A 6,000-nucleotide genomic window follows, 5' to 3' on the forward strand; every position below is an offset into this window, starting at 1 on the left:
CAGACTAACTAACTCTGTCTCTGTCTCTAATGTCTTCTAGACCCAGACAGCTGTAGGGAGAGATCCAGACTAACTAACTCTGTCTCTGTCTCTAATGTCTTCTAGACCCAGACAGCTGTAGGGAGAGATCCAGACTAACTAACTCTGTCTCTGTCTCTAATGTCTTCTAGACACAGACAGCTGTAGGGAGAGATCCAGACTAACTCTGTCTCTTCTAGACCCAGACAGCTGTAGGGAGAGATCCAGACTAACTCTGTCTCTTCTAGACACAGACAGCTGTAGGGAGAGATCCAGACTAACTCTGTCTCTGTCTCTAATGTCTTCTAGACCCAGACAGCTGTAGGGAGAGATCCAGACTAACTAACTCTGTCTCTGTCTCTAATGTCTTCTAGACACAGACAGCTATAGGGAGAGATCCAGACTAACTAACTCTGTCTCTGTCTCTAATGTCTTCTAGACCCAGACAGCTGTAGGGAGAGATCCAGACTAACTCTGTCTCTGTCTCTAATGTCTTCTAGACCCAGACAGCTGTAGGGAGAGATCCAGACTAACTAACTCTGTCTCTGTCTCTAATGTCTTCTAGACCCAGACAGCTGTAGGGCGAGATCCAGACTAACTAACTCTGTCTCTAATGTCTTCTAGACCCAGACAGCTGTAGGGAGAGATCCAGACTAACTAACTCTGTCTCTAATGTCTTCTAGACCCAGACAGCTGTAGGGAGAGATCCAGACTAACTAACTCTGTCTCTAATGTCTTCTAGACCCAGACAGCTGTAGGGAGAGATCCAGACTAACTAACTCTGTCTCTGTCTCTAATGTCTTCTAGACCCAGACAGCTGTAGGGAGAGATCCAGACTAACTCTGTCTCTGTCTCTAATGTCTTCTAGACCCAGACAGCTGTAGGGAGAGATCCAGACTAACTCTGTCTCTAATGTCTTCTAGACCCAGTCGGCTGTAGGGAGAGATCCAGACTAACTAACTCTGTCTCTGTCTCTAATGTCTTCTAGACCCAGTCGGCTGTAGGGAGAGATCCAGACTAACTAACTCTGTCTCTGTCTCTAATATCTTCTAGACCCAGTCGGCTGTAGGGAGAGATCCAGACTAACTAACTCTGTCTCTGTCTCTAATGTCTTCTAGACACGGACAGCTGTGAACGCTGGATGAACTGTAAGTCTGAGTTCCTGAAGAAATACATGACCAAGGTCTCCAACGACCTCCCCAGCTGCCCCTGCTCCTACCCCACCGAGGTGGCCTACAGCACGGCCGACGTCCCCGACCCCGCCACACGCCGGGACTTCCGCTGGAAAGACGCCAGCGGCCCCAAGGAGAAACTAGAGATCTACAAACCCACGGCCCGGTGCTGCATCCGCTCCATGTTAACTCTAGAGTCCACTACTCTGGCCGCACAGCACTGCTGCTACAATGACAACATGAAGCTCATCACCCGGGGTAAAGGAGCCGGAACACCCAACCTCATCAGCAATGAGTTCTCTGCTGACCTCCACTACAAGGTCGACGTCCTGCCCTGGATCATCTGTAAGGGGGACTGGAGTCGTTATAACCAGGTCAGGCCTCCTAACAACGGGCAGAAGTGTCCAGACAACCCCCTGGATGAGGATTACCACAAACAGGTGGAGGACGCTCGAGAGTTTTAGAACTGGAGAGATGAACATGAGAGAGAGAGAAAAAAAACGAAAACGATCTGAGAAATGTTTATGAATCTGGTACTTCAATTGGTGCTTCAAACCATCCATGAGTGTTTTTAGACTTTGGAACTAGGTGCCATATGAACAGGACTGTCTGTTGATCAGCCAACGTGATGAAGATGAGGAACTGTTCTCGTCTTCATGATAATCACAGTCTATAAGTCATGTCAGGTCTTTATTTCTATGACATATCAAATCAAATTATATTCAAAGTCAAACTGTATGATGGATTTTTGACAAATATTTTTTCTGATAATAATTCTATAAAAGTTTGGTTTAAAAGGGATAGCTTGGTGTAGCTTCATAAAAAGGGAAAATTACTTTTCATGTTTTAGATTTGTATTGTAAGTTTTTAGTTTGTTTCTGATTGGCCAAAAGGAGAGCACAGGGATTCTTAATTGGCTGAATGATCAGATCCAAATCTCCATGTTTTGAGTCACACCCTCCTAACCTATCAGAATAGAGAGAGAGAGATCCCTGACCTATCAGAAGAAAGCGAGAGAGAGAGAGAGACATCCCTGACCTATCAGAAGAGAGAGAGCGAGACATCCCTGACCTATCAGAAGAGAGAGAGCGAGACATCCCTGACCTATCAGAAGAGAGAGAGAGACATCCCTGACCTATCAGAAGAGAGAGAGACAAAGATCCCTGACCTATCAGAAGCGAGAGACAGTAGAGAGAGATCCCTGACCTATCAGAAGAGAGACAGAGAGAGACATCCCTGACCTATCAGAAGAGGGAGAGAGACAGAGAAGATCCCTGACCTATCAGAATCAGAAAGTGTCTTTGTGCTGTGGATATCACAGTTGTAACTGAGTGTAAAGGAGTCTTGTAACATCCAGAATCTACAGAGCGATGGGTTAGCATTCTGCTCATTGGTAGCTGTAATATTCAGGTTAGCATTCTGCTCATTGGTAGCTGTAATATTCAGGTTAGCATTCTGCTCATTGGTAGCTGTAATATTCAGGTTAGCATTCTGCTCATTGGTAGCTGTAATATTCAGGTTAGCATTCTGCTCATTTGTAGCTGTAATATTCAGGTTAGCATTCTGCTCATTGGTAGCTGTAATATTCAGGTTAGCATTCTGCTCATTGGTAGCTGTAATATTCAGGTTAGCATTCTGCTCATTGGTAGCTGTAATATTCAGGTTAGCATGCCGTTTTTCTTCTTCTTTACCCAATCTCCCCTCTTCCGTATCGATTCCTCCCTCCAGATCATTATCTCCGGTATAAAAAGCCTGCGTTATTTTTGTAGAGTATTTATTAAGCTGTAGATTTATGTCCCAAAATGTTGGGTGTCCATGATCGTTGTCGTTGATTGGTTTCTGACTAGATGCTAACTTGAGATGGGACCCGCACTCAAACGAAATCATCACGATTGGCTTAAATCGTTCATTGATTGATATTGATCAGAGATTTTTCAGCCAAAAACTTGGATTGAGCCGCTCATCTCAAGTTAGGATTCGGCCCAAAAGGAAAACAAGAATAGGAAATGTGTGAATACAGCTGTACGGGAAAAAAGATTGTGATATAAATGTTTAAATAAAAAATGTTTAAATAAAAAACATGAAGTAAAATGTAAGAGATAATGCACTTCCTATATTTAATTTGTTCTATTAGTTTTATCTGTCAATTTATAATGACGATCTGTGCATAATGTGGAGTAGCCAGATTGTACAGTCAGTAAAAAGAGGAATAAGCAGAACACAACCTCTGAGATTATTATAGAATAGGACTATTATCAAGTTGGTTTTAGGAATTAGGATGCCTTGTTATTAGGATGACTTGGTATTGGGATGACTTGTTATTGGGATGACTTGTTATTAGGATGACTTGTTATTGGGATGACTTGTTATTGGGATGACTTGTTATTGGGATGACTTGTTATTGGGATGACTTGTTATTAGGATGACTTGTTATTGGGATGACTTGATATTAGGATGACTTGTTATTGGGATGACTTGTTATTAGGATGACTTGTTATTGAGATGACTTGTTATTAGCTTTCCTTCGCTGCTGTCAGGGAAATCTATCAGGGGAAAAACATATACGAACAGCTTTAGGCAGCAACATGGATCACATTCTTTGTCTTCGGCATGTATCCTGAAATTCCTCGGAGTTATTCCTCGGAGTATGAACACTGCACACATTCACACACACACACAACACACACACACACGACACTTACACGCGTGTAAATGCACGCATGGAGTAGACAGGGCCCTCTGATCATTCCCTGTGGTGTGTGTGTGTGTACATACCCTAAGTGTTACAATCATTGTGACACAGAGAAATCCATTCATGCTGGCCTCATTCCTCAGAGCCTATAGTGGTGTGTCTGAGCCTCAGCTGGGCTGTTGTATCAGGGTCCTCTCTGTCTGTCTGTCTGTCTGTCTGTCTCTGTCTGTCTCTCTCTCTCTGTCTCTCACTCTGTCTCTGTCTGTCTGTCTCTCTCTCTCTCTGTCTGTGTCTGTCTGTCTGTCTCTCTCTCTGTCTGTCTGTCTCTCTCTCTGTCTGTCTCTCACTCTGGCTCTCAATTCAATTCAATTCAATGGGCTTTATTGTCATGGGGAAACATACGTTAACATTGCCATAGCAAGTGAAGTAGATAATATACAGAAGTGAAATAAACAATAAAAATGAACAGTAAACATTACAAATGTCATTATGTTTATATACAATATTGTAACGATGTGCAAATGGGAAAATAAATAAACATAAATCTCGCCCCCCCCCTCCCCCCCTCTCTCTCTCAGCAGGTCACAGCACGTTCCAGCTCAGCTCCACACCCCTCAGGCACTCCTTCATTCATTCTCCACAACCACTCATACTGAATGTCTTCCTTACACACACACACACTGAATGTCTTCCTTACAATCACACTCACGTTCTGCACAACAATGTTCCTATACTATTGGATTTCATACTATCAGGATCATATCTCACTCAAACATCATTGAAAAGAGAAGTGGTTATTCACATCTATAAGATGCACGATCAAGTGTTAAAACATTTCAATTAAAAATAATTAAAGAGTTGTTGCAGATCGTTAAAATGTCTCAAAGTGATAGCATGATGTTTGTTTGGTCTACAGCAGAGCGATAGCATGATGTTTGTTTGGTCTACAGCAGAGCGATAGCATGATGTTTGTTTGGTCTACAGCAAAGCGATAGCATGATGTTTGTTTGGTCTACAGCAAAGCGATAGCATGATGTTTGTTTGGTCTACAGCAAAGCGATAGCATGATGTTTGTTTGGTCTACAGCAGAGCGATAGCATGATGTTTGTTTGGCCTACAGCAGAACGATAGCATGATGTTTGTTTGGTCTACAGCAAAGCGATAGTATGATGTTTGTTTGGTCTACAGCAGAGCGATAGCATGATGTTTGTTTGGCCTACAGCAGAATGATAGCATGATGTTTGGTCTACAGCAGAGCGATAGCATGATGTTTGTTTGGCCTACAGCAGAGCAATAGTATGATGTTTGGCCTACAGCAAAGCGATAGTATGATGTTTGGTCTACAGCAAAGCGATAGTATGATGTTTGTCCTACAGCAGAGCGATAGTATGATGTTTGGTCTACAGCAGAGCGATAGCATGATGTTTGTTTGGCCTACAGCAGAGCTATAGCATGATGTTTGTTTGGCCTACAGCAAAGCATTCAGATCTTTAAGATTGTTGTTGTCTTGTATCTATTCAAGCAGCTACAGTTACTGTTGCAGTTGGTCGGGCAGCGAGGGGGAAAATGCACCAGCGATCATTATCTAATCACACTGTCTGTCTGAATGTCTGCTATACAGACATCAAGGTACTCCTTTTTACTTCAAACCATCAAGCGCTAAGTGGCAACATGCACACACACACACACACTTCGCCCCAGCTCCTTCCTAGGTAGGCTCCATGTGTCTCTAAAGCAGAGAGTAAACAACACAAACCTCCTCAGAATTCCACCCAGCAGCACGTTAAACATTTTTTGTCAATCACTTTAGCACATTTTTCAGTATGTTTTCAAAACTCGAAGTACAATACTCGAAACCGATAACGCTTGAAGGGCTTCATTCCAAAACACGATATTTTCATTTTCAGATTTTTTTAAACAACATTTTGTAAAAGAGCTAGAGTTAAACTCATCAAAAAAAAGAAACGTCCTCTCACTGTCAACTGCGTTTATTTTCAGCAAACGTAACTTTTTATGGCTGCAGGGGCAGTAATTGAGTAGCTTGGATGAAAAGGTGCCCATTATAAACGGCCAGCTCCTCAGTCTCAGTTGCTAATATATGCATATTATTATTAGTAT

At 42.6% G+C, this 6,000-nt stretch overlaps 1 protein-coding gene across 5 annotated transcripts in view; it reads left to right on the forward strand.

Annotated features, from left to right (window-relative positions):
• The window catches only part of ism1 (isthmin 1), a 46,974-nt gene extending 43,688 nt beyond the window's left edge, over positions 1-3,286 (forward strand). For 2 of the 5 annotated variants that reach the window (XM_042305642.1, XM_042305643.1), the window contains one exon: positions 1,137-3,286. In XM_042305642.1, coding sequence (XP_042161576.1) covers positions 1,137-1,654 — 518 coding nt within the window. In that variant the 3' untranslated portion in view covers positions 1,655-3,286. The remainder of the gene's footprint in view (positions 1-1,136) is intronic. The other 3 variants (XR_006079848.1, XR_006079849.1, XR_006079850.1) reach the window with 3 other exon arrangements.
• Positions 3,287-6,000: the final 2,714 nt, after the last annotated feature.

This window comes from Oncorhynchus tshawytscha, linkage group LG24 (genome assembly GCF_018296145.1).
Source record: "Oncorhynchus tshawytscha isolate Ot180627B linkage group LG24, Otsh_v2.0, whole genome shotgun sequence".
Classification (NCBI taxonomy): Eukaryota; Metazoa; Chordata; class Actinopteri; order Salmoniformes; family Salmonidae; genus Oncorhynchus; species Oncorhynchus tshawytscha.